The sequence below is a fragment of the Zootoca vivipara genome, chromosome 1 (assembly GCF_963506605.1).
Source record: "Zootoca vivipara chromosome 1, rZooViv1.1, whole genome shotgun sequence".
NCBI classification, from domain to species: domain Eukaryota; kingdom Metazoa; phylum Chordata; class Lepidosauria; order Squamata; family Lacertidae; genus Zootoca; species Zootoca vivipara.
In genome coordinates, this window is record NC_083276.1 from 119748448 (window position 1) to 119775838 (window position 27391).

Here is a 27391-nt window from a genome sequence, read left to right on the forward strand (position 1 = left end):
CCCGGTACACTAAGATAATAATAATAATAATAATAATAATAATAATAATAATAATAATAATAATAATAATTTATTATTTATACCCCGCCCATCTGGCTGGGTTTCCCCCAGCTACTCTGGGCGGCTTCCAACAAAATACTAAAATACAATGGTCTGTTAAACATTAAAAGCTTTCCTAAACAGGGCTGCCTTCAGATGTCTTCTAAAAGTCTGGTAAATGTTTTTCTCTTTGAAATCTGGTGGGAGGGCATTCCACAGGGCGGATGCCACTACCGAGAAGGCCCTCTGCCTGGTTCCCTGTAATTTGGCTTCTCGCAGCGAGGGAACTGCCAGAAGGCCCTCGCCGCTGGACCTCAGTGTTCAGGCAGAACAATGAGGGTTGAAACGTTCCTTCAGGTATACTGGACCGAGGCTGTTTAGAGCAGGCATCCCCAAACTTCGGCCCTCCAAATGTTTTGGACTACAATTCCCATCTTCCCCGACCACAGGTCCTGTTAGCTAGGGATCATGGGACTTGTAGGCCAAAACATCTGGAGGGCCGCAGTTTGGGAATGCCTGGTTTAGGGCTTTAAAGGTCAGCACCAACACTTGGAATTGTGCTTGGAAACTTACTGGGAGCCAATGTAGATCTTTCAAGACCGGTGTTATGTGGTCTCGCTGGCAGGTCCCAGTCACCAGTCTAGCTGCCATATTCTGGATTAGTTGTAGTTTCCGGGTCACCTTCAAAGGTAGCCCCACATAGAGCGCATTGCAGTAGTCCAAGCGAGAGATAACTAGAGCATGCACCACTCTGGCGAGACAGTCCACGGGCAGATAGGGTCTCAGCCTGCGTACCAAATGGAGCTGGTAAACAACTGCCCTGGACACAGAATTGACCTGCGCCTCCATGGACAGCTGTGAGTCCAAAATGACTCTCAGGCTGCGCACCTGGTCCTTCAGGGGCACAGTTACCCCATTCAGGACCAGGGAGTCCTCCACACCTGCCCGCCTCCTGTCCTCCAAATACAGTACTTCTGTCTTGTCAGGATTCAACCTCAATCTGTTCGCCACCATCCATCCTCCAACCGCCTCCAGACACTCACACAGGACCTTCACCGCCGTCACTGATTCTGATTTGAAAGAGAGGTAGATGAACACTGCATACTGATGAACACCCAGCCCAAACCCCCTGATGATCTCTCCCAGCAGTTGCATGTAGATGTTGAAAAGCATGGGGGAGAGGACAGAACCCTGAGGCACCCCACAAGTGAGAGGCCAGGGGTCTGAACACTCACCCCCCCACCACCACTTTCTGAACACGGTCCAGGTGGAAGGAGCGGAACCACTGTATAACAGTGCCCCCAGCTCCCATCCCCTCTAGACAGTCCAGAAGGATGTTATGGCCGATGGTATCAAAAGCCGCTGAGAGATCCAGCAGAACTAGGAAACAGCTCTCACCTTTGTTACTAGCCCACCGGAGATCATCAACCAGTGTGACCAAGGCAGTTTCAGTTCCATGATGAGGCTTGAATCCCGACTGGAAGGGATCCAAATGGCCCGCTCCTTCCAGGCATGCCTGAAGTTGTTCAACAACCACTTGCTCAATCACCTTGCCCAATAATAGATGATTTGAGACTGGATGATAGTTGGCCATATTGGCCGGGTCTAAAGATGTTTTTTAAAGAAGCGGTTTAATGACCGCCTTTTTCAGCGGGTCTGGGAAGGCTCCCTCACAGAGAGAAGTATTCACCACCACACGAAGCCCATCGCCCAGCCCTTCCCGGCTAGCTTTTATAAGCCAGGATGGGCAAGGATCAAGGAGACAGGTGGTTGGTTTCACTCGCCCAAGCAGCCTGTCCACATCCTCAGAGGTAACAGATTGGAATTGATCCCATGCAGCTTGACTAGACAGGACTCTAGGACGCTCCCGCCCCAGCCCTGCTCCCATTGTGGAGTCTACCTCTTCCCAAATCTGAGCGACTATCTGCAAAAAACTTTGCAAAATCATTGCAGGAGATCATGTGGCCCATACTGCGCCCTGATGGAGCAGGTGGTTCCGCTAAATTGCGAACCACCTGAAAGAGTCTCTTGCTGCTGTTTTCTGCAGATGCAATAGAGGCGGTGAAGAAAGTCTTCTTTGCCCTTGCTATCACCACTTGGTAGGTTTGACATTGAGCTCTAACCTGTGTCTGGTCAGCTTCAGAATGAGTTATCCGCCACCAGTGCTCTAGCCGTCTCAGCGATTGTTTCATTGCCCTCAGATCTGTGGAAAACCACAGGGCTGTCTTGGCTCCATGCAATCGGAGAGGGTGCTTCGGAGCAAAACAGTCAATAGCCCTGGTTAATGCCACATTCCAGCAGGCCACTAGGGAATCAGCCGATAGGCCGTCAACATGGGATAAAGCATCCTCTATCCCCTCCACTCCACTTCATTAAAGACCCTTCTCCAAGTTCACATCTGAAGTGTGGCAGGATTACCTGGGAAGGTCTTAGTGGTAGCTCCTACAAAAGCAGCCAGCACCCAAACTTCTGCTGCCTAGATGGACCAATGGTCTTATTTGGTGTAAGTCAGCTTCCTACAGTAGTTTCATGTAGATGTTAATATGCCTGGAGGATACCATAGAATCCATAGCAATTTTCCAAGTTCCATATTTAGGAAACAGTCCTGCAGGTAGGATCAGAATCATCATGTCCCCTATAACCGAGAAACTGCCTCCCTCTGCCTGTTGGTAGAACTAGCCCTGACATGGGGTCTGCTGCTCAAGGGGGGATCAGGGCCGCCCCTATGGCAATGCTGGGTGACGCAGGGCCGCCTGACAGCCACACTGGAAAAAGGGGCGGGCGCCGGAACGATCTTCGCACCACGGCACCAGATGTGCTTAAGACGGCCCTGGGGGGATTGCAGTTGTTTACACCTAAAGTAGCTCTAGGAATCAGTCGGTATTCATCAATAAAATGTTTGCTTCTATATTATTAAGAGTGTTGAAACAGATCTCACTTACTCCAGTGCTTTACTTCTAAGTCCAAACACAGCTTTTCCTCCCTTATAGCATCATCTAGCTGGACAGAAGTTAACTATTTCTACTACAGTTTCTAATTCTGTTTTAAAATATACTGCTAACCATAAGAAGAGCCTGTTGGATCAGGCCAGTGGTCCATCTAGTCTAGCATCTTGTTCTCACAGTGGCCAAACAGATGTCTAGAAGAAGCCTGAAAGCAGGGCCTGAGTAGGCCTGGGCGATGTCAATACATCGCCCAAGCCCAGACTGATGGCTGCTTCACCTGGCAATAAATTGTGAGTGAAATGCTGCCACTCCTGAGTCTCTCTGCCACCAGCTCCCATCATACTGATGGGAAACAAACTGCAGTCTGGCACTGATGGCAGAGGGACTCAGAAGTGGCAGCATTTTCACCTGTGATATACCGCCGGGTGAAACCGCCATTGCGCTCTGGTCCTCATACCACTGAGGGAGGAAGAAGCTACATAGGCCAGGGCCAATGTAGTTTGTTCCTCCCTCGACTGCCTGCGTGGGCAAGGGGCTCCTTTAAATTTCATTGAGGTTTGGCCCTCATACTGGTTTTGGGCAATCTACCAGTTGATTCCTGATTTATTTATTTTTTTACCAGCTGTCAGTCTGACTTCTCAGCTATTTATGTTCCTAGTTTCTGATTTCTCAGTCATAAATCACTTTGATCCTCTTTGGAGTATTTTAATGGCCTCTGCTCACTTAATCCCTTTGCTTTTTGGCAGATAACATGCCATATACTCTCTTCAACCTAAAACAATTATGAAAATTGCACACAAAATATGGCTAAAATACTGCAAATGGGCAATTAAAATGCTACAGGATCTGTCTCAAGCTTTGATTTCAGTTATACTTTTTAATGCTTTTTGTTTATAATAAATTGAAGCGTGCATGCAAGGATTTGCATTGTAGTTCTAGGCTGGTATCCAAGGCAAGGGGCAGAGTCTATATGCTTGTTACTAATCTGCTACTAGCAAATGAGATCCATACGATACCTGTGAGAAAGCACTGCAGCTCTGTGTTTGAAGCAGAAGATTCAGCTTTCTCCTTGTATAAATGGATTGCTGGGTAAAACATCCAATCTGCCATTTACAACATTTGACTGAGACACTTCTTTACAAATAGACCTGTTTCAGAGAGAAACATTACCCTGCCTCTTCAATGGAAGTGACATTGCAGAGTACTGTGTTGCAATTAGATATTTGTGCAGGGAATTGCTCCAGCTTGCTGCTTCACATAAGCAGAACAAATGTATTGTGATGTCTATCTGTATTTAATGCAGTAATTACTTGTAACAATGGAAGCGGGAGTCTAATAATTAATATCAATGACAACCAGATTGCTGTTCCTGTTACTTTCTGGTATGTCCTGAGACATAACCTAGGTAAAACAGCTAGTGCATATAGCCATATTTATCCAGGTCTCATACTATTATTTCTTAAGAACAAGCAGAAAAGACTTTGCTGTAAGGAACGGACAACAGCAAGCTCCAGTTGAAAAGCAACCATAAAAGTGTTATTAAATTTAAGGTTTAATGCTGATCAGCATCAAGTATTTGGCACTCTCCAGTAAATGATATGCCATAAACATTGGTGATAATTGATCTTATAAATTTGTAATGTCGCAGCATAGCTTTTGCAATTTATACTTTGATTCCTAAACTCTGCTTTCCAAAGTTCCTGAAATGCAAGCACCAAGCAAATCAATACACTGTGTGATATCTCTAGTAGCTATTGGGAGGGGGGGGAGAACCACTTTAAATCTCAGGTTTATTCTTCACCTTAACTAACATTTTTATATAGCAAAATCAATCATCACTTGAACCTTGTGAGTTAAATTACTCTTGAAAGACTACTGCTGCTTTAGGCATGTTTCGTTTAAGCATCCTGAATGCTTTCTGCATTATCCGGCATTATCCGGCATACATTGGATCAAACCAATTTTTAAGTGAGAAGAGTTGGCTGCTCCAAAATAACTGGGTCTAGCAATCAATGATGTGCCCCTAGGTTTGTCGCTACTATGTAAGAGACAATTACTGTCTGTATCTCATTAAAATGGTTCTGAATTAGGGCACTACTGAATAACTTAAATACAATATGCCGACAATGAACCAAACTTATTTTGTATCACCACAATGCTAACTTGAAATGGTGTTCAAAGAGAATATTGGATTTTTAAAAGAGTAAATGTCTTTAAGGGCCAAGTTGTTCATCAGTTTGGCCGTATATGTTTGCTGCTGTTATTTTTAACAATTAGCTAGCACAGGGACCCCAAGCTGGATCATAACTGGGATGTGTGCAGTGGTGCTGGTGCCCACTAGAACTGGTAGCCAACAAGCAATAAGTCTGGCCAAGTTGTTCTGGTTTTCTCCCCATCCTCCTCCCTTGTAAAGCTACCATGGACACGCAAGTATTGTGATTTGACAAATAGCTAAACTGAAAGGTGTTTTGCTTTGGTTAAAAAGGGATCCCATTTCTAAGTAAGCCCCACTGGATTCAATGGGGATTGCTCCCTAAGACACAATTGCAGCCTGAACTGGTTAATATTAAAGGTGCTAAACAGGACTGTTAGCATGAGAATCCATGAGTTTCCAGACTTATGTGAATAGATTATACCCCTCCCTGAGTTTATTCACTTCTACCGGTACATCTATTTTCCAGAATTGAGGAATAAGGTAAAGGGATATTAAGTGGACCTGAAAGACCAAAGTTAAAATCAGACACAACCTCATTCTGTGACTTTGGGCCCAATTGCTGTCTCTGCCTAATCTCCATCACAGGATTAAGATGGAGAAAATGGCACCTTGAGCTTCCGTGAGAAAAGGTGGAATGAATACAAATGCAATATTGATATACGGTATAAGGAACAAACGAAATCCGAGTCTTCCCCAGCCAGGCAGCCCCCAATTTTGAACTGGAGGAGAAGGGCTAGGTTTGGAATCATAAAAAAGCCTAACCTAAAAATAAATTTAAAAATCAGGGACACAGTCAGGATCCTCAGGCCTACAAATATTGGGCTTTACATGTAGGTCTTCATCAAATCCAGTGTGAGACTGTCTGCTAGGACAGGCTTGCCTCGGTGGGGTGTGCAAGCAGGTGTAAGCCTTTATTCCATACTACATACATATAGGCTCTGCATACCACATTCTCCTCAGAACCATTCTACAGCATACTGCAGCATGGAGTTCACTCCCTGTTGAGATCAGGCTGTCTCCTGCACTATTTCTGGATCCTTCTGGAATTGTTTTAATTTAATTGATGACTGTTAGTGCTGTATTGTATTTTATGTTACTTTGGATTGTTATTTTATACTTATTTTTGAAGATTTTATTTCTGTGAGCCAGCCTAGACTACAGCTGAGGAAGGCTGGGGTAAAAGGAATTAAGTAGTAGTAGTAGTAGTAGTAGTAGTAGTAGTAGTAGTAGTAAAGTCAACAGATATATACAATTGAACTAGATTGCAACTAACTACAGTTGAAAGGTTGCACACTGTCTACCCCACACACAGAGAAATGGGATGTTAGATTTGTATATCTCTGGAAAGTGTGGCCATTCTTCTCTAATTTTATTTGCCTTTCTCTCTGACAAATTTCTTGCTAACAAATTGATTTTTTTAAAACAGCAACAACTGGGCTCCTCCTTGAATTGTCAGTTTCATTAGACGTAGCTTCTTAGCTCGACCTCCAGGTGTCGCTGCAGTGCTGTGTGATTGGCAGGATTTGGCGACTGGGCGGTTAATCGTGCAGGTCAAGCGCAATAAGGGGCGGATGAATTGCACGGAGGTGGTTGGGGTTTTCTGAACAACCGGCAGTTTCAATTGCTGATCTGACTAGTCTATATGATCTATTAAAATCTGTTGCATTGGAGTGAGCCCGAACTTGGGCCCGCAGTATACTTGTAAAAGATGCATTCCCTTGCCTCCAGGCAAGCGGCGTTTGGAGCTGCAGCAACAGCCTCGAAGACGAGAGTGAGTAGCCTAAGCAGAAGGACGCCCTGTCCTCCAAATCCCTGCTCTTTTCCATAAGCTATCCACTACGGGAGGGGCTGCTGCTGCCGCTGCCCTTTTGGGAATGTGGGTGATTGGCAAATCAGAGTTGGAGGATTGCATTCTTTCAGCCCAGCTCCGCAGCATGCGTGCATCTTCTCGGGAAGCAATATCTCTGCCGAGCAACGTGAGTGACACCGAGGAGGAAGGGAGTTGGGCGGGGAGGAGAGGAGAGGAGAGGGCGCTGCCCCAAAATAAGGCTGTAAGACGTTCCTGGGCCACCAGGGGGTGAAGAGTGATCTGCGCGGTTTGATCGGGTACAGCTGGCGTGTTTTCTGCATAGATATTGCCCATTACGATAAAAGTATCCGGGAAGCTGTTTGCGTTCACAGGGTTGCCCCAGCCCCACCCATGGTGCTTAATTTCTAATCCACTCCATTCCTCCCCCACCCCCTACCAAGTAGTTGAAAGGGAACAAACCACCTACTTCGCTTAGCTTCTCTGAAGCCAACAAAACTAAGGCGGGGTAAGTGGTTTCAGTAAGAATTGCAACCCTCTGTTGCAAAAGGTGGGCTTTGGAGTTGTCAGCAGGCTGGAAGTAATGGCTTGGTGACTTGTGCAGCCCTGTGTTTTCGGGAGGAGCCGGTGGGGCTAGTCATCCTTCAGTCTCTGCTAGATGCAAAACACCCTACGTCAAAGGGCTTTGATGCCTGTTAAGCTGTCCATCAGGCTTAGGACTCGAGGCTCCAGCCGTGCAGTTCCTCGCCCGCCTTTTCTGTGCTGCGGTGAAAAGCAGACATCTGGTACCGGGCTGGCTGAGTCTTGACACTTGCTTCTTGTCTTCCGTTTTTTGGTGGAGCTTCATTGATTCCACCTGTCACCACTCATTTTTTTTAAAAAAAATAGCAACGGAATTCGGAAAGGAGAAATTCATGGAAGGGAAACCAGCAAAATGTGACGCTGGCTAAGCAAATGGGCTAAAGGCAGACTACAGAATCCCAAATCAGTAGCTTGCAAGTGCCACCACTCCCGAAGCTGTGTAACCAAGGATAGGCAGATAGTCCAGCTAGAAAGTTTTGTGCTTTTCTTAGAAGCTTGCTTAAATTCTTCCATTAAAAGCGGTATCTTAGTTCAAGTTGTATCATTTCTTGCTTGCTTCTAAGGTGGGAAAATGAAGTACTCCTGTAACAACTTGTGTGAGAAGTCTTACTAAATTTAATAAATTGTGCATAGGACTAGGCTGGTTGGTGACCAGGTTATGCTTCACCCATTCCAGCTTCATATTCATTTCTGATTAAATAATAAGCAGCTTTACATTTGTACAACTAGAAGTTCTGGAGGTTGCACAGGTGTTGCTGAGGCATATGTAAATCTGCAGAAAATACACAAATAAGGGCAGTCTTTCAGCTGCTTGATTTGAAGTCACTTGGAAACCAAGGACAAGTGTGTCTTACACAGAGCTGTGTTTGAAATTATCATCAGAGACCATGTGATATGCCACTGTGAGACCAGGTACTGGACTTGATAGGTTTTTGGCTTAAGTTCACGTAAACATTTTCCTTGGACACAGTTGTTTGTGGGCACATTGAAATGGCACATGAGTTTGGTTAAAATGGGGAGGGGCATCACCATATTTAGGGCATTGTGGGTGGTTCCTTGCACAGGGCACCAAGCTGAGGGGAAGCAAAATAATAATTGTGAAAATAATAGCTATGGGAAAGGGGGCAAATTTTGTCCTTGCTCATGGTGCCATATTACCATCTCTGCCCCTGAGTGGGGCAGCTGATTTATATGAAAGAGTAACAGTAAAGTGGTGGGATTGGGTTGCTGTTTCTGTTAAGCCTGGCTAGTATTTAGTTTGCTGTGGAGCACCTGTTTAAATGTTAATGCTTTTAGTACACTGTTCTATGGGCCAGGAAAAGGTGTAAGGAGAGCTTATTGATCAGTTTCAAAAAAATACAAATGCCAATCCTCTTGCCTTGGAAATCAATGGGTTGAAGAGTCTGGGAAGTTTCTTCAGTCTGTTAAGTCAGTAGACCAGTCCAGTTACCTAACATAGACCATTTTAGCTGAATAGCAGTATTGTCAACATACTAGGGAGATATTGGCATCAGTGGCAGCTCTTGGGCATTGGTTGTTTTGGTGGTTGTTGTTTTGTTATATTTTCTTGGTTTAAAGTACAGTACATGCATTGTCTCTCTTTTCAGGTTGTAAATTCTTTTCTATGTATCAGTTACATAAGATGCGAGACATTGGTGTTATATACAGAATAAGGCTGAGCTTATTCTTGAGCTGCAGATTGTCCCTATGTGAACTAATGCAGAATAAGGTTGGAGCATTGTTATGCAGAATTGAGAGAATAAAAAGTGCTGAACCTGAGCGTTTACCATGGGCATCCTTGCCTTTGTAGGTGGCAATCAATCCCTGAGGCGGGACAAAGCAGAGTCTTCTTGTACTGAAATGTTCATTTCACTTCTCAGGTGTGAGATGTAAATGTTGAACTGACTGGAAACTGTGAGTTGCATCAGTTGAGTGGAAAAGTACCAAGAAAGTCCAGCATGGCTACTGTTGATTTCAAAGGAGCCATTTTATTTTAAAAAGAAAATGATGGATTTAGTTACAAAGAAGTGGAAAGGGGAGGGGTCAAGAGAGTCAACTTCCTCCATAAGTGAAAGGTTATTGAAGGTTATTTAAATAGAAGCTTAGCTAGAATGTATATCAAAGAGCAGGAAAAGTACCGATAAATCCAAGGGGATACCAGCATGGTTAAGAAGTAGATTAAAAGAAGCTATAAACAGCAAGGTTGTCTTCAGAAATAGAATTCTTGTCTAAATGAGAAGAAAGAGCCAAAGATCTGGCACAACATATGCAAGATAGCAAGACGCTGCAAGTGAAAAAAGAATTTGAAGAGTATATTGCTAAAAATATCAAATCAATGATACAGATCTCTTTAATTGTATCAGAATAAACCAGCTAGAGAGGCAATTAAACATGAGACGATAAAATGAGTGGCAAAGGGGGATGTGGAGACTGCAGAGAAGCTGAATCAAAATCTTGGCAACTCTTTTTACTGTAGAAAATGTAGGACATATATATGTGCTTGGATCTGGGTTGTTGTTGTTGTTTTAAGATGGATGCCTAAAAAATGAGTCCAAGAGACGAGAAAAAGTTTTAGAGTTCACTGATAAATTATCAGGTCATCTATCTGGATGGAATCCAGGCAAGAATTCTTAAAGAATTCAGATTTAAAATGTAAAATGTATGTTGTAACAAAAATAAGCAGCCTGTCCCTAAAGTTAGTATTTGGATTGAAGAATTGGAAAATACATGATGTAAAACCAGTAATAATTGTTAAAGAGATTAGGTGTATGGGATGACAGGCCAGTTAGTTTAATCTCTGTTCCAGGGAAATTGGTGGAAAGCATTATTAAGATTAGGATTATTAAGCATATAAAGTAAAAAGTCTTGCTGAGGAGAAAATTCCTTGCTCCTGCAAAAGGAAGTTTTGTGTTTCCATCCTTTTATATGTCTTTGATGGCATCAACATGTATATAGGTGTGGCCCAATAGAAACGGCATAGTTCCAGTTTTCTTTTTAATGAAATACTTCTCGCCCCAAAGGCTTCTTGCCAATTATTGGAAATGAGAATGAGAATTATTATGGGTTGGTAGCAGCTTCAACAGCAAGAGAGTGGGAATGATTTTCACAATCTAGAGCAGGAGTCCTGAAACTAAGGCCCGGGGGCCGGATGCGGCCCAATCGCCTTCTAAATCCGGCCCGTGGATGGTCCGGGAATCAGCATGTTTTTAGATGAGTAGAATGTGTCCTTTTATTTAAAATGCATCTCTGGGTTATTTGTGGGACCTGCCTGGTGCTTTTACATGAGTAGAACGCGTCATTTTATTTAAAATGCATCTCTGGGTTATTTGTGGGGCATAGGAATTCGTTCATTTCCCCCCGAAATATAGTCCGGCCCCCCACAAGGTCTGAGGGACAGCGGACCGGCCCCCTGCTGAAAAAGTGTGCTGACCCCTGATCTAGAGGAATAGGAAGTGGGGTCCTTCTTAATCGATGCTTTTTTACTTCTTAATAAACGATCTGGATTTAGAGGTGAGCATTTAGGTAACCAAATCACTCAGGGTGTTGAAAACCAAAGCAAGACTGCAAAGACCTTCTAAAGGATTTCATGAAATTAAGTGAATGGGTAACAAAATGGCAAATGTATCTAATTAAGCCAAACTTCTTAATGTCATATACAGTGGTACCTCAGTTTATGAACACAATTGGTTCCGGAAGTCTGTTCATAAACTGAAGCGTTCATAAACTGAAGTGAACTTTCCCATTGAAAGTAATGGAAAGTGGATTAATCCGTTCCAGAAGGGTCCGCGAAGTACTCAACCTGAAGCGTACTTAACCCGAAGCATGGGTATAATTGGTTCTGGAAGTCTGTTCATAAACTGAAGCGTTCATAAACTGAAGCGAACTTTCCCATTGAAAGTAATGGAAAGTGAATTAATCCATTCCAGATGGGTCTGCGGCGTTCGTAAACCGAAAATTCGTAAACCGAGGTGTTCATAAACCGAGGTTCCACTGTATACACTAATGGCTTCTGAACTGCTAGTGACTAACTAGGGGAAACATACTAGGGTTGTGGTAAGTAACTTAAAGCATCAACCCAATGTGTGATAGCTGTGATAAATGTAAAATCCATGTGAGGAGTTATGAGTGATGAAGTTCATAGTGGCCTAATACAAATCCATGGTTCAGCCACACTTGGAATAATGTGTGCAGCTCTGGTTGCCCCACTTCATAAAGGATATTGTAGATTAGGGAAAGGCATAGAATACTGCAGTCAAAATAAACACTTGCCCTGTGGCAAAAAGTCTACAAGCTTTAGAACTTTTTTGTTTAGAAAAGTAACTAAAGGGGGACATGATAGAGACGGGCAGCATTATGCATGGTGTAGAGAAAGTAGGCAGAGCAATGTTTCCCCCCTCTTCCACAATATCAAAACACAGGGTAATCAAATGTTATTGATAGCCAGGAAATTTGGGACATAAGAAGGAAGCATTTCTTCACACAGCCCATAATTAATTTTATGGAATTTGCTATCACAAGATAATGGTGATGACGGAAAACTTAGATGAATTTAAAAGGGGATTGGACAAATTCATCAAGGATAAATCTATCAGCGACTATCAGTCATGAACTCTGTATGGATCTTCCAAGTTCAGAGGCAGTATGGAACTGAATGCCAGTTGCAGAGGGAGGGGTGCAGAGTGGACAGTTACTTTCAATTATTGATTGTGGGAAACAGAATGCTTAACTTTGTGGATCTTTGGCCTGATGTGGCACAGCTGCTCCTATCTTCCCAAGATGGTGCAGGATATTTGGAATATCTCTGATATGAAAAAAAAGTTGCTAAATCCATGTGGATTGCACAGATTAGAGAGACAGAGATTGTGCAAGCCAACAGAAAGTAAAGTTGGTTTAGAAGCCAAGGCCGTGGAATTTAGTACAGACTTTCCTGTTCAAAGTACAATAAACTTCACTGTTGTTGCACTTTACAGAGTACTAAAGAATAGAATAGTTTGGCAAAATAAAATATACTATTTTATAAAAATATACAAAAATATTTACATACTAAGACTACTCTAAAAATGCTGTTGATAACCACACAATTTGGAAAAGTTACTACCAAGTGGAAATATCAGGGGCAAGAATGAAATAATACTTTTCACACCAAAGATGTGAACACCCCTTCCCACTACTGTACCACACATTTCCAAATGCTGTCTTCTGTCTATTATAAGCTCTACTCATTTTCTTGTCAATAGCTCATCATCCATAGTTTCTCAAATGGGTTGTGTTCATTAAGTCAGTGCTTTTCAACCAGTGTGCCGTGGCACCCTGGAGTGCCTCGAATGATGGTCAGGGGTGCCGCGGGCAACACTGACCTCTGTCCCTCTTTCTTTCCCTCCTTCCTCTGATACCTTTTCATGTCTCTGCCTACCAAAGGCTTGCACAGCTGTTTATTGCAGCAGCCCTGGCTATAAGCTCCGCAGGCGAATGGTGCCTCTAGGAGGCACCTCTCTTTGGGGCGGTGGGGACTCAGAGACTGCCCAGAGGACTCCCAAGGATAGGGGAGGAGAGGAGGCTGAGGGAACACTACACAAGGGTGGGTCAGAAAAGGGTGAGAGGCTGGTAGCTCTGCAAGGGGTGACATACAGGGCCCCACAGGGGTGCTGCAGAAAGAAGGTAGTTGATTAAGGGAACTGTTTACTCAAAAAGGTTTAAAACCTCTGCATTAAGTGATTGTGACCATTTCTTACTATTGTTTAATATGGGAATAGATCTAGTTATCCTTACTACTCTAAAATAGCTATAATCTCAACACATTATAGGTTTTCTATCTGGATAGGTGGTGATGGTGTGTGCTAAAATCAAAATGTATCTTCCCACCACTTAAAGCACTGTCACATGCAACTTCTAGATATTCTGATAAGATGGGGCTCTATTTAAAAGGAAACCCTGACATCCTTTCTAAAACTGTATTTTACCAGAGAAACACACAAAAAATTTAGAGACTAGCTCTGGGACAGTAAGGTAGAATGTTACCATAGATTTGTCATTGGACATATGATGCTGTATGTATATACGCAAGCTACCGTTTTAATGCTGAAAGATTAAAAAACGCTAGCATACTGATAAAAGCATTTCTGTAGCATAGTTCAAGGCAAACCTCATAAATTCTTGGTGTACACTATATTCTACATGGGAAAAATATTGTTGTAGGCATAATCTTAAAAGATAACAATGGTGTTTTTTTTAAAAAATGCAAGAGTACAATTATACTATATGGTGCAAGCATGGTAAGATAGAATTAAAGGCTTAGTAATTAATACACGACGTACTTTGGCTCTTCTGGACTGTACAGTAGTACCTCTAGTTATGAACTTAATTCATTCCGGAGGTCCGTTCTTAACCTGAAACTGTTCTTAACTAGAGGCGTGCTTTTGCTAATGGGGCCTCTGCGCCACCGCCAGCACATGATTTCTGTTCCCATTCTGGGGGAAAGTTCTCAACTCGAGGTAACTCTTCCAGGTTAGCGGAGTTTGTAACCTGAAGTGTTTGTAACCTGAGGCATTTATAACTTGAGGTACCACTGTACTTTAAAAGCAAAACACATTTCTGGTTAAAATGCTTGCCAAATTAAAACTGCAATCACAAACATACATTCCAAGAAGTAAATCCCATTTAACTTGGTGGGACTTGCATCTGAATAAACATGAATAGAGTTGACCTGTCAGAACTGTTAGGGCAAAGAGGTAAGGGGTTGTGGTAGGGCAGCTTTGTTCATTTGAGGCTGCTTAGTTTTAACAAGAACAAATTCTCTATTTGTTACACAGGAACCTAGACTGCGAGTTGTGCCTCTTATTTTGTGGATCATTTGGAGAAATACACTCAAAGCAAGATACTAATTGGTAAGTGGCCTCCATAAACACTTAAGGAAAAGGTTGCAGCTAAATTTTTCCTTTTCAAAAGAGGTATTTGGCACATCTAACTATAGTCTTAGGACAGAGTATTCTGGCAAAGACAAGGCCTTGTTTAGGAGCTGTAAATCATAATGAGAGAAATGTTTCATGCCCAGCTGGTCAATTAGGCTTCAGTATGCTTAATTTAATGAAGTGAAATAAGCAGGGGTAGAAAAACTGTATGGAACAGAATGTAGAACATAGCAGCCTGAGCAGAATGTTCAGGTTCTTGGCTTTTGTCATTTTAGACTGCATGTTGCTTCCAGTCACATAGTTGTATAGAAAGAATGCTGAAATGTGAGACAACCGTTGCTCAAAATATGAGCCAAATTCAAGCCTAAACCCCACGGAATTAGTGAAAGATTTTATCTGTAATCCTATACATACACTTATCTGGGAGCAAGTCCTTTTGAATCCATAGGATTTATTGAGTAGATGTAACTGAAATTTGTGATGACATAGTTACAGGTAGGTAGCCGTGTTGGTCTGAGTCGAAGCAAAATAAAAAAATTCCTTCAGTAGCACCTTAAAGACCAACTAAGTTTATATTTTGGTACGAGCTTTCGTGTGCATGCACACTTCTTCAGATACACACTATGTGATGACATAGTTCTACTAACCTAAAGCTAAGGAATGATTGGCCATACTTCCACAATTAGAATGCCTATTGCCCTTTTTTCACTAGTTTCTGTATATCTCATAAGTTTGCCCCCCCCCTTTCAAAGTCCAAGAAGGACCTAGTCCAGCATCCTGTTCTCACAGTGGCCAAACAGATGCCCATGGGAACCCTGCAGGCAGAACCTCATCTGCATTTTCCAGCAACTGTTATTTGTATTGCCTCCATCAGTGGGGGCAGTACATAGCCATTGTGTCTAGCAGCCATTAATAGTCTTCTCATCCATGAATTTATCCAATCCTCTTAAAGCCATTCAAGTTGGTGGCCATCATCACTACATCTTGTGGGACCAAATTTCATTGTTCAACAATGCAGTGTGGGGAAAAGTGCTTTGTTTTGTCTGTCCTGAATCATCCAGTACTCAGCTTCATTGTTTTCCTATTATGTGAGAGGGAGAAAAACCTCCCTGTCCACTTTCTCCACACTCTGTACAACCTTGTACACCTTTTATTGGGTTCCCCTTTACTCACACTATTTCTAAACTAAAAGGCCCCTAATGTTGTAACCTTTTCTCATAGAGTTGCTTTTCCCCCTTGATCATTTCGTTTGCCCTTTCCTGAACTTTTTCCAGCTCTACAAATTTCTTTTTGAGGTGAGGTGATTAGTACCATACACAGTATTCCAAGTGCGGTTGCACTGTAGTTTGTGTAGTGGCATTATAACATTGGGAGTTTTATTGTTCAATCTTTCTGCATGATCCAGCATGTGGAATTCACCTTTGTCCACAGCTGCCACATACTGAATTGACATCTTCATTGAGCTATCCACTATGACACCAATGTCTCGTTCCTGGTCAGTCACTGACAGTTTAGACCCCATTAGCTTATATGTGAAATTAGGATTCCCTCTCTCCCCCCCCCCCAAAAAAAACCCCATGCATCACTTAACGTTTGCTTTCATTGAATTACATGTGTCATTTTACTGTCCATTTACTCAGTTTGGACAGATACTTTTAGAGCTCCTTCTTGTCTTTCTTTTGCTTTAACCATCCCGAACAATTTGGCATCAGCAAATTTGGCTAACTCATTGTTCACCTCTAACTCTAGCTCATATATGAATGAGTTAAAAAGCATAGGTCCCAATAACAATCCTTGGAGGGACTCCACTTTCTGCATCCTTCCACAGACTTCTTTCTGTTTCCTGTTCCTTGTTAATGATCCATTAGAGGGCCTCTTCCCTTACCCCTTGTCTGCCAAGTCTACCCAGGAGTCTTTGGCATGGGATATTCTCAACAGCTTTTTAGAAGTCTTAAGTACACAATGTACACCAGGAGATAAAGTTTTAAAAATCCTCCTTTCATGTGCAATCTTGAAGCTTGTAACAACAAACCAGTGTTTGTTGATTACATCTGTATCAGGCCATTGTGTGAAGCATTATAATTTGAGTCAAGTTGTGGAGAAGTGGTGTATTTGCATAATACCAATAATAGGATTTTATCTGATATACAGTACTTTTGAGTTCTTGGCTGCAGAACACCGCAGCCTTAGTACAAAATCCCAAAATCTAACTGCCTTTTTATTATATAGTACAGATGCAGTTCAGTAGTAGTCTTTTTGGAGGTTAGTACTTGGGAGTAGGATTCTTCAGTGGTTTTCTAGATGAAGAAAATGAATAGTGGAATGAAAAGAGTCCCCTCGCTAACAGGAATAAGGGAATTATTTCTTCATTTGTGTATTCCAGGTAGGGTTGAAAGAAATATTTTAAGACATGTTAAGGAACTGCTAGGCAGACCATTTTCTTTGACCTGTCAACTAGTTAAGACATTGGATGTAGTTATAGCATAATACCAATAACCCAATGTCTGCATTCATTTTCAAACAATGCTGAACTTCTGTCATTAAAATGCTTTTTCAGACTGGTTAGAAAAGCCTTTTTTCAAGTCATAAAATTGGCTTGTGTTAATTTACTAATCCTGGAGTTGCTGTATGATAAGTAGAAGGTGCACTGATTAGCCACTCTGCCTTAGGAGGCTGAAAACATGTCAGAAAATATTGAACATGGACTGACAGTTTGATTTGACAACTACTGCTGCAAATTCCGTTAATAAGCTTCCCTTGTTAGCTGTCAAATGCACCTGGTCTTAAATTGGCTAAGACTGTATTTTTTCTATGCCACAGAAAAGTCTCTATTATAAAGTATATATAAGACTCATTCATGTTTAAAAACCTGTGCATCCATCAACACTATAGGTCCTGAGAGCATGACTGGTGCACAAGCAGTGCATGCATTAGGGGTTTTGCACATGGTGGCTTTTAAACAGTACCCTCCCTATATATGATCAGGACAGTGATAGACTTTCCTACAGCTTGCATGTGGAGTCAGTTCTTTCTTAGCCAAATTGTAGTATAGGATTTCCCAAACTTGAGTCTGCAGCTGTTTTTGGGACTGCAACTTCCAACATCCAGAGGTCAGGGATGGTGGGGATTGTAGTCCAAAAACAGATGGGGACCCAAGTTTGGGAAATCCTGCCTTAGTACATTGGTGACCAGCTGTTGGACTACAACTCACATCAGCCTCAGCCAGCATAACCAGTGTCAAGGATAATGGGAAATGTAGTTCAAATGTAGTTTCTGGAGGGTCATAAGTTTGCCACGCCTGCCTTAGAGCATCTGCTTTGCATGCAGAGGATCAGGGCTGCAAATGTCTCATGTCTGAAACCCTGGAGAGTCATTGCCACTCAGTTGGACAAATGGTCTGACTTGTCATAAGACAGCGTTCAATGTTCTGTAGTGTTGAATATGTAAAGGATAGCTTTTCTTCAGGTGCAGCTTCTGTCCAAGAAATTCCTTTAACACCTACCATGAAATACTTCTGAACTTGGATGTTTCATTAACAATTAACTGACAAAGTTAAGGTGATCATTGAATTTTACTGGATGTCCATCTTTCCATCATCTGCTGCTCTCACTCTCTGGGACATATATGACAATAGCTGCTTGTATCCAGTTAAGTGTTAAAACCTGATGTTGAGCTTTCTGGGCTGAGTATTGTACTGTATGTTTAAAATACCAGTTGTTAGCTTTTAAAATTCTGGCTATAGTTGTAGAACAAGTGTGTGTGACAGACAATGGAGGCAAAAGATGACTGGAAACCTGTAGGTACACAGATGTTAGCTTTATTAGGCCAAATGCATTTGAGAATGGAATCTTCTTCAAGAACTCTACGCAATATAAATGGTTGGGGATTTTATGTTATTTTAACTGCATAGTGCCCCTGAAAAAGTTCCCAATTCAAAATGCATTGATCCTAATAACGTACATCCTATGAATGTAGAAGCCTGTTTCATCCACCTTTCCTTTCTTGACAGAAACTGCAGCCAGTTCTTAAAATCCATATGGAAGTTCATTAGCACCACAAACTTACTAAATTTCTATACCATCTTAATCCAAGGATCACATGGTGGTTTACAATTTAAAAATGCAAAAATAACATAACATAGTAATATAAAACCACCACCACCACCACCACCCCGTTTAAAATGTCATAGATTATTTAATTAGCCAAAGGCCTGGGGGAACTTAGTTAGATACAACCCTTTAAACCGGGGGTTGGATCAGATTGTGCTCACTACTCTTCATTTGCAGCCCTGGCTTTAATTTGATTTCAAGTCAGAGTTCCTAAGATCACTGCCAAAAGCAGGTTTTCCAGTCAGCACAGAATTTAAATCTATGGCTGAGTGCAAGGCCCATTTGGCAGGGATCCACTCCCAAGAGGATCTAATCCCAGCAGTGCATGCATTGAATTCAGCATCAAAAGCAAGCCCTGTTTTCCATACCAATCAATAATAATAATCATACCTGCCAAGTTCCTGCCTGAATAATAAGGGACCAGGCCGGAAGTAGCGCTGCCGCCATTTTGGAACTGGGCGGAGCATGCTCAGAAGTGACTTTTGATGCTGCTGTGCCCAGTTCCAAAATGGCCGCCGCACCAGAAGTCACGCTGCAGCCATTTTGGAACTGGGCAGAGCAGCATCAAAAGTCGCTTCTGAGCATGCTCCGCCCAGTTCCAAAATGGCCGCCGCGCCAGAATAAACCGGGGGAAAACAAAAAAACATTTTTTACGGCTGGGGACAGCTGGAAAAACGGGGGTTTCCTGGGGAATATGGGAGACTTGGCAGCTATATTAATAATAAGGACCCCCTACCAGGCCAAATTCAAGCCAGAGGTTCATCCCTCCTTTAATAAGAGGTCATTGATTTTCTAGCATTGCCAGAGGCTTGCAAAATCCCGACTGTGTAGTAGTGTTGGACACTGCTGAGCCTTCTGTATTTTCAGGATGCTAGTGGCTGCTAATGGCACTTGCAGTGCTAGTGCTGTCATCTCCTAGTTGGTTGTTCTGCCTCTTAAGTCTTCTGGGGGAGCAATTAGCTGCCTAAATGAAATTCTTTTTTGCTTTACAAGGATAAAAATTTAGAGGAGATTAAGGACCAGTAAGGTGGCAGCACATATGGCTGTTTCGAACACACACTTTAATGTTGAACATTAAAAGTTGTGCTCAAAAGTAATTTCACGTGGCTTCATAAAGTTTCTGAAAGTACTTGAGATGTTGAGTCTTTTGTGATTGCAGTCATCCCTCAGGTTGCGTCCGCTTCAGGTTGCGTGTTTTCATCTTGCGTCCCGCGTAAACCCGGAAGCACCAGAACGGGTTACTTCTGGATTTTGCTGCTTGCGCGTGCGCAGACGCAACACTTCAGCTTACGTCAGTTCCGTGTTACGAACAGGCCTCTTGCATGAAGCCCCAGACTGAGGGAGGTTGACAGTTATTTTATGTTTCTTCCATTTGCGAATTACTACACCATCTGTTGTCACCTTCTCACCAAGCTGCTTGGCAGTAGTCTTGTAGCCCAGTCCAGCCTTGTGCAGGTCTACAATCTTGTCCCTGACATCCTTGGACAGCTCTTTGGTCTTGGTCATGGTGGCTACTTTGGAATCTGCTGGATTGCTTCTGTCGACAAATGTCTTTTGTACAGGTACTGTAACGGGCTGGGATTACAGGTAAAACCTCTCCCGTACAACAGGTTCTGCTAATCTCAGCTCGTTACATACAGTGAAGATACAAGGTAGCCTGACATCTGGCTGGTTGATAGAGGATCAAATACTTATTTCACTCATTATAATAATGCACATCAATCTCTGACTTTTGTCTTCTAGGTTTCTGGGGGTTTTCCTGTTGTTATTTTGTCTCTCACAGCTACAATAAACCTACCATTAAAATTATGGACTGGTCATTGCTTCGTCAGGGGGCAAATGGGCAAATTTAGCAGGGGATCAAATACTTTCCCCCCTCACTGTACTAAAGCAGTCTAAACCCAGTTAGGCTAAAATTATGCCCATGGGTGGTATTCAACACTAATCCTAAGAGTAGAGCCATTTAAATTAATGGGCATTAATTTCAGTGGGTCTATTCTGAGTAGGGCTAACAGTGAATACAATCCTATATTCATATCCAGAACCAGCCTTTGAGGTGTGCTGAGCAATTCATGCTAAACTTGAAAATAACATTTAGCTAGTAGATTGCTACTGTGGGTAACAGTTGTGAAACCAAACTTTTTAGTATTTATGTCCTAAATGGGGTGTGTGTTTGGAGAGAGTCCTTTGTTGTAAGTGATTGCCATTTGCCTAAATAGAAACAAATTATATTTTTCTTAAACTCTATCTAGCAAATCTGTCTTTTAAAAATCTGCTTTTAGAGTAGAACCCAAAAACAAGAACCTATCTAAACCCTACCATGTAAAATGTTTTCTCCACAGATATTGGGAGAGAGACATATTCTCATCTCGGCTTTCAAGAAAGTGGCATTCTTGAGCCCTCTGAAGGACAGTACTTCAAGGTTGACCGTGCAGCTAATTTGAACTTCCATTTACTGTTATTGTACCATGGGCTGTATCAAATCCAAAAGCCCCTTTCCACACACTATTCTAGATGATGGAAGCCGTGAAGTCAGCGAATATAGTGGAGGTAATGTAGATAAATCTTCCCAATATCAGACAAAGTCTGGGATGCCGTCTTCAGCAAGCCCTGCAGTGATGGACTTTGCTCACCGTCTCTCCCTAGAGATTCTGGATCAAGCTGTGAAGCAATGGTCAATGGTTGAAAGCAAATATAGTGACATCCCCTACATAGAAAGTGACGATTCATGAATTGCAAGGCTTGGCTCCTCTCACTTAGTCAGGCGTCTCTTGTTTTTGGTGCTAGTGCAAATAAAGCGACATTCATACAACAGCAGTTGTGATTTTAAAAGACACCGGTTGTACAGATGCAGCTAGCCTTGATTCTGGTAATGTAACACCTTGCCTTTACTATTCAGTTTTTAACAGAACCACACAGAGTAGCATCAAATGGTTCATCAACTTGTGTGTAACTCAGTGCTTCAATCAGTTGTGTTCAGTATTGGCAGCAGCACTAAAGATGCACAAGAACAAATGCATAAGTGCTCGTGTTTTTGAAATCTCTGGAACAGTGGGTATAGTTGAATTAAGTTTGGCCAGGGTTTAAGAAATAAGAATATAACTATTAGTTGTGATGGTCAAGTAGGCATGTGAATTGCTAACTCCCGAGTTTTAAGTCCCACTTATAGGAGAGAGTTAGCTAAGTGTTTAACTCTACCACTGAAATACAAGGGATATAAGTGCTTATACCACCATCAGAGCTTCTTTTTCTAGACATATCTGATAATTTTGATGTACTGAGGCTAGTTGTTTGCAACTATGTTCAGTTGAGTACACAAATTCTATGTCAGACCAAAGACTTGCTGCTGTAAGGGAGATGAATTAACATTGAATGTTGATGGTTAAGAAACAAATTACACTGAAAATACTCAACAAATAATGAAAATTCTTGGGTAAAGCATCCCAGCCTATTTTTTTGTTGGTAACAAAGTAAACAGCAGGGCAGCATACCTTTAAAAATACCACATTTTAATTTGAATACCTTTTGTTGAGACCACAATATTCCAGTTTAAAACACTATTTGAGAGATAAGAGGGGAAATGCAGCAGACAGAATGAAAGGCAGAACTGGAAGAGGAGAGAACTAGGTAAGTTATTTGAGGATTTAGTCAAATGATCAACAGTTTTGCTGAAAATGTTTGGGGTATGTCCTCAATATTACTTTCAGATGTGCAAGTTCTAGTTAGCACAAGACAAATGAAATGCAGGTGATGTGCAAGGCAACATAGGAGTCCCACTCTTTAGTTATGCTGGCAATATGAATTGATGGGGGAAAGAAATTTAATTATGAATGTAATGAACTTTTACTTGTTCTTGGACCAATTATGGCATGCAGTATCATTTCTGAACACTAAATTTCAATTTAGTAAAATTTGAGTACTGAAATGGTGGGGGTGGAGGGGAGGGTGATCCCCAAGCAGTGCTGTCATTCCTTCTGGTGTGTCTCATTGTAGTAGGAATAGCAGCAACATGTGTGAGAAGCCACCTGTCCCAGATGCTGCATTGTTTCTCCTGCCACAGTCCTTTCTTTGGTCATGCCAAGCAGGCATATTGCAAAGATATAATCTTAAGAGTCCTGGAGTAATAACAAAGGAAGAGCTTGACTTCTCCAGGTCTTCAACACCAGGTGAAGTTCTTAATATTTCTAAAAATATTTCATTTCTAAAAATATTTCATTTCTATGTAATTTAATATCACTAAAGTGGACTCTAACCAAAATAAAACTGAATGCAACCCCTATTATAATTTATAAAAGATATATTGCTGTCAGTGTATCACATAAGATCTAGCTTCTATTTGATACTGTGTAATATAGATATTAATAATACACTTTATTTTGAGCATATTTTTTATTTTAAATCAGGAAAATGACCAAGTAAATATGGCAAAAGCCATGCTTTAAAGCACTACTGGTATCTACAGCACAACTTTGTAAATCTGGTATTTCTGTCACAAGGAAGTGGTAACCTAAACTATAGCTTATTACTATATATTTTTTACAGTATATGTTATGTTTTCTTTCTACCCAAATGATTAATCACTTTCAACTGTGTTTGAATAAAAAAAACATACTTTTGTCTATTTATTTGGAAACTGAGTAAGAGCTGTAAAAATACATACAGCAGCTTGAATGGTGCATGAGGAAAGAACAGGCATGGCACATCAATGTGGAAATATACCATGATTACATTGCCTGTGTTGTTTTCTCTCTCATTTTCCTTTTTTAAAAACTTAATTACAGATATCGAGCCTGAATTCTGGTTGAAAAACTTTAAATTTGAACTTAAAACCTGGGTGGCTGTCATTGTGTGGCAATGGAATTTTGCTTTCTAGACAGAATGGTGGTTTGTTGTTTAGTCGTTTAGTCGCGTCCGACTCTTTGTGACCCCATGGACCATAGCACGCCAGGCACTCCTGTCTTCCACTGCCTCCCGCAGTTTGCTCAAACTCATGTTCGTAGAATGGTGGTTTAGCATATACCGTAAGGCCAATTGATGTGCCTGGTCCAGTACTGTATCAAAGGCCTTAAACAAGAACCAAGATGGGAGATGGTTCAAGAAGCGAGTAAGGAGGGGGTGGCCCTTCCACTTACATGTCATGTAGTGAAACATGCATGGAAATGGAAGGACACAAGTTGAGAAATCCTACCCCCCCTCATATCTTGGTTATAGAACATTAGATTGGTCTGTATGTGTATTTGCTCCCAATTTATGGAAATTGAGAAATCACAGTTCCTGAATTTCTTAAGGGGGGCTACTGATGAATAATGCTGCTTTGTATTTCCTTTTCGTTACTCCATCGGTTTCTCATTCACTATTACTAAAAATGTTTCTTTTCAAACGAGCTTCCTCATTTTCTAAGTTTTTTTTAGCTATATTGATTCTTCAGAGAAATAGAAATTCTGAAATTGTGACATTATCATCTATTACCATGGAAACAAGTAGAACAGTGGCTTGACCTGCCTTACTATAAAAAGCCTATAGAAGTGTGCAACAAATAGAAGGAAGATCTACAGCCAGCTGTGGCATGTAAATGTTAATTAACTAACCACCACAGTAACTAAAATCAATAGAATCTAGTTGCAGGGCATTGCTACATCTACAGAAGCCCAAGAAACAGAAGAACTATTTAAATGTCAGCAAAAATTATATCATGGCAGAGCAGGGAACGTGTAGACAGAGTACAGGAAGAAGTCTGTGTCCACACACAACTTAAATATGAATATTGCAGCTTCCCCAGCCCTCAGGGACTTCCTGAAGGCCAAGCCATCTACTACTATCAACCATCATTGGGACAATACTGCAGCATTTCAAAATATCCTTCCTTTGTTTTTCCCAGTATGAGTGAATGGCACAAATAAAAGGATTCTCACCAGGATGCAAACTAAGCCTAACTAACCACCAACAATCTCACTAGCTGGGGTTGAGGGCTCGCTCTATCTCTAGCCTCTTACTTTCCTCTACAGAACTTGGTGGGAATTCCTGAGAACTGAACTAGCTGCGTATAGTCCAAAACCTGAAAATAACATACCATTAATCATGTCAGGTGGTAAAACTCAATTATGATTTCCCCAAGGGATCCTGGTAGGCAGTCATGAAGCTGGGATGTATCCTCCCACCAGCTGGACAGGCAGGGACCAATTTGCTGATCCTACATGGGGGTGGAGCCATCCCATCAATGCCTTTTGTTTGGGACAGTTGGGGTCTGAAAGCTCCTTAAAGAGTTAAAGTCACTTGAAAGTTTTTCTTACCTTTTAAAAAGTGAAGAAATTCTCCATTGCTGCAACTTTCCAAGCAGACGCTGTGCGGGATGCAGTGAAGTCCAATGCCAGGGCTATGGCAGCAACCATCTTGGCTAGATGTAACATCTGGCTTTGCAACTGGGACATCAATGCCACAGAGATGGCTTGCTAACTCACAGCAGGTGGAAGCTCTTTGAGGGGCTACTGGAGCTGTTACTGGAGACACATGACAAACAGAAGGCACTCCTGCGCATTAAGAAGGGTGATCACAATACGATGAGCAACATTCCTCAAGCATCTACAAATCATGCTGGAACCACAAACAGTGAGCCACATTCCCCTCTTCTGCTTGGCCACAGTCCAACTTGGGGTATTCCTCACCCATGAAATTCCAGAAGGGAACCAAAAAGCAGTTTGCATGATGCCAGGTCTCCGGGCCTCCAGGAGGCAAGGCTTCTGCACATCTGACAGGTGAGTGATTGACGCCGTTTCCTCTGACTACTCATGGGATTTTTCAGACAGCCAAGAGATAAATTTATCAATACTCATTAGTCCAGTGAGCCAGACAAGCACAGCCACCAACCATCTCTTAGCTATTCAGGCAATGGAGCCAGTGCCACAATGAGACAGGAAGCACAAGGTGTACTTATTCTTCCTGGCTAAAAACAAAGGGAGATTCAAGCAATACTCAGCATAAAGTGGCTGGACAGGAGGGTGGCCTAAAAATAATTCAAGATGGAGACATTTAAGTCAACATTAGAGGCCATTCAATGAGGTGATTGGTTGGTGTTGACAAGACCTGTTGGAGACTTTCCTCCATACACCTAGCAACAAAAACACAGGAAGTACATGTTTTCCATCAGATCTTATTTTTATGTAAATATTCAAGCAGGTTTAATCAATTAAGTCATACATCTAATAGCCCCCCAAAAATGCAATCATAGGTTTTCATGTATCTCACATGTACTGTCCATTCAGCAACAAATCAGCTCCTGACTCATCAGGACAAACTAGTTAGCAGTGGCAAAGATATCTTGGTTAGAACACTCTTTTCGTTCACTTCAAGTCTTTTGGATCACAGCTCATCCATCTGGATTGATTAAGTTTCCATACATTATGATAAAGGTAATTGTGATTATTTTAAATTCTTGTTTTATCTCATAAGCCAACTATAAAACATATGTTAAAGAATGGCATATAAATATATTTTTAAAACAACCCAACATTTAGTTGATTCAAGGATATCAGAGTCTTTATATGAAACAATCTTGTTCATTTTACATGGAAAAGTAAAAATGCACACACACAGGTGATAAAGCTCTAGGATATTTGGCTAACCCCTGGATAGCACTGCCCCAACAATTCCCTCTAGACCAATATTTGACTCCAGTACTTGACATAACAGCAATGAGCATTTCACTCAATGCCAGTTATCCAAATATGCCAGATGCAAAATTATTCATTAGTTGCTTTAAGCAAAAGCTAGAACTAAAACAGGCAAAGTATTAGTCCAAATCTATTATAATTTGAGATCACCGCTTCCAAGAGACTTAAAGCACGAGTCCAAATATTCATCTGTTACTTCTTCCAAAACGGCTGGCTTCCACTTTGGGGACTGATCTTTGTCAATTATCACTACCAGAGAAAACAAAAATAATATTCTCATTAAGATACCTTCCTTAATATTTGAAGCAGGTGCCAATAAATATCGAGAACAAACTATTATAGCACATCAGGATGTAACAGGTGGTCTGGGCATTCTCTGCAGAGAATGGAGAAGTAAATACTGTTTGGACTCCCATCTCCAGGAATAGAATGGCTGAGAACAAAACAGTCAGCAAAAAAACCCCCAGCAGCCTGTGATGCATGCATTGAACTTTTGCCATACAAAGTGTCAGACCAAGTGATCATAATGGGTTCCCCTTTTCACTCCTAATAGCCACATTTTGATCATTTTTATGTTTGTTTTTCAAAAACTTGCTATGCTTCATGGGCATTAATCTTTCAAGTCCATATCAATGCAAAGGGCCCAAGGATCCTTGCTGATTTATGTTTCAAAAGAAAGTCAAACAAGACTTACAGAGGCCTCTTAGTTATGACACCTGCCACAGGAAAAGTGGGGAGAAGCTTTCCCTAAAATGTCACAAAGCATTCACTGAAGGCTTATTATGCTTAGCTAGCAAAGAAGACTCGTTTATCCAACAGCAAGTAGGAGACCAAACCCTCTTTAAAGTGCACAGCACTCATTACAGGGGGCTGCATTGCTCTTGCCAAAGAATGCGGGAAATGTGACCTTCCGGGTGCTGCTGCTCTCCAAATCCCATCCCAAAGGCTTCCCAGCTCTGCTGTATTATTAGATTATGAGACTGCCTGCCTGCCAATAGCCTGATATCACAATGATGTCAAATGACCCATTTTCCTTTGGCGAGGAATTTGAAATCAAACTGCAAAGGCACAAGGCTTTTCATGTGCCAGTGATCAGCAGTGCCTGCAAACTGTGCTTTT

At 41.7% G+C, this 27391-nt stretch overlaps 1 protein-coding gene and 1 long non-coding RNA gene across 6 annotated transcripts in view; one reads left to right on the top strand and one right to left on the bottom strand.

Moving 5' to 3' along the window:
• Positions 1-6739: 6739 nt before the first annotated feature.
• On the top strand, positions 6740-21019 carry LOC118095123 (uncharacterized). The gene is made up of 3 exons (XR_004693800.2): positions 6740-6970; positions 14398-14472; positions 20948-21019. It is a non-coding gene; the product is annotated as an uncharacterized LOC118095123 (long non-coding RNA).
• Positions 17086-27391, bottom strand: part of HIBCH (3-hydroxyisobutyryl-CoA hydrolase) — a 62356-nt gene continuing 52050 nt past the window's right edge. For 3 of the 5 annotated variants that reach the window (XM_060281387.1, XM_035136099.2, XM_035136124.2), the window contains exon 14: positions 22077-26521. In XM_060281387.1, the coding sequence (XP_060137370.1) occupies positions 26406-26521 (116 nt within the window). In that variant the 3' untranslated portion in view covers positions 22077-26405. Of the gene's footprint in view, positions 21267-22076; positions 26522-27391 lie in introns of those variants that run through there. The other 2 variants (XR_004693798.2, XR_009558442.1) reach the window with 2 other exon arrangements.